Genomic DNA, 1,126 nt, shown 5'->3' on the forward strand with positions numbered 1-1,126 from the left:
CCGGGCTCGGCGGGGTCCCGGAGCAGCCAGTCCCGCCTGAGGTGCTCCCACCCGCCGCAGCACGGAACTGGGGTGTCACTTCTGGTGACGCGATTTCAGCGGCACAAGCGTTTTATTCGGCCATACATTTGAAAAGGCCATGCCTTTCTGTAACAGCCCAGCTGATCTCCTGCGAGCAGTGGACAGGTGGGATATGTATCAGTAACTTAACCTAGAAGCCTAATTTATTCTCAGTACCTGTTCTGGGATGCAGGTATTAGTAAAGCTGGAAAATACACCCACGTGTTTTCTCAATTAGAAGACCAACTGATTAAAACAGCTGTACAACTTTACAGCACATAAAAAGCCTTGCTCCCAGAGTCCTCAACCAGCAAACATTCCTGGTTCTATCCTGCAACAGAGATGTCAGATGTCTTTATTTTGTTGTAACTCATTTTCCTAGGCTGTAACTTCATGTGTTTGAAGAAACTTCAGGGTGTGCTGAACTTATTAAAACATTCATTGCTTTCCTCCTCCCCCCCAAAAAAAAAGCTAAACATTCTTCCAGGTCTTATTACAAGCTCACTTCTTAAAAGATGCACCCATGTTACAGCTCAAGCAACTTATTAATTCATTAAAAAGCATCAGTCACTAACATCTGTATATTACAAGCACCACCTTGCAAATGACTACCAAAGTTAAAATGCTAGAACTAATAAAAACTTAAAAAAATACAAATCTCTTACTAACAATCTTTAAAGATTTGTACAGAATATGTAAATAGGAAAACACTTTTTATATGTTAAAATCTAAGCAATTTTTGCAGCTCATTCAGCGTAACCAGGTGGTGTTCAGTTGTGTCTGGTTTTTTATGCTTGTGTCCATTTTCAAAACTTCCCGAATCGCCATGGTAGCGTAAGTGGATGGGGGAAGGGAAAACTCCATCTTTAGTGCCCGGAATTTGCCATCTATCATGGGGGGCAAGAAGAGACACAAAGCAAGAAGAAGTTAAGGGCATAAGTAATGCTTATTGTAAATGACATCTCAACTGTACTAAAATTTTCAACTACTAACCCCCCAACTAAACAACCACCACACTCCCATTTACAGTCCACAGTGAAATTTCATAAAACAACATATTTTTAAT

At 40.8% G+C, this 1,126-nt stretch overlaps 1 protein-coding gene across 1 annotated transcript in view; it reads right to left on the bottom strand.

Annotated features, from left to right (window-relative positions):
• Window positions 1-413: 413 nt before the first annotated feature.
• Window positions 414-1,126, bottom strand: part of PUS7 (pseudouridylate synthase 7 (putative)) — a 20,051-nt gene continuing 19,338 nt past the window's right edge. The window contains exon 15 of the mRNA XM_010003845.1: window positions 414-947. Within this exon, the coding sequence (XP_010002147.1) occupies window positions 811-947 (137 nt within the window). The 3' untranslated portion in view covers window positions 414-810. The remainder of the gene's footprint in view (window positions 948-1,126) is intronic.

Source organism: Chaetura pelagica, unplaced genomic scaffold, assembly GCF_000747805.2.
Source record: "Chaetura pelagica isolate M959 unplaced genomic scaffold, ChaPel_1.0 scaffold1048, whole genome shotgun sequence".
Lineage (NCBI taxonomy): Eukaryota > Metazoa > Chordata > Aves > Apodiformes > Apodidae > Chaetura > Chaetura pelagica.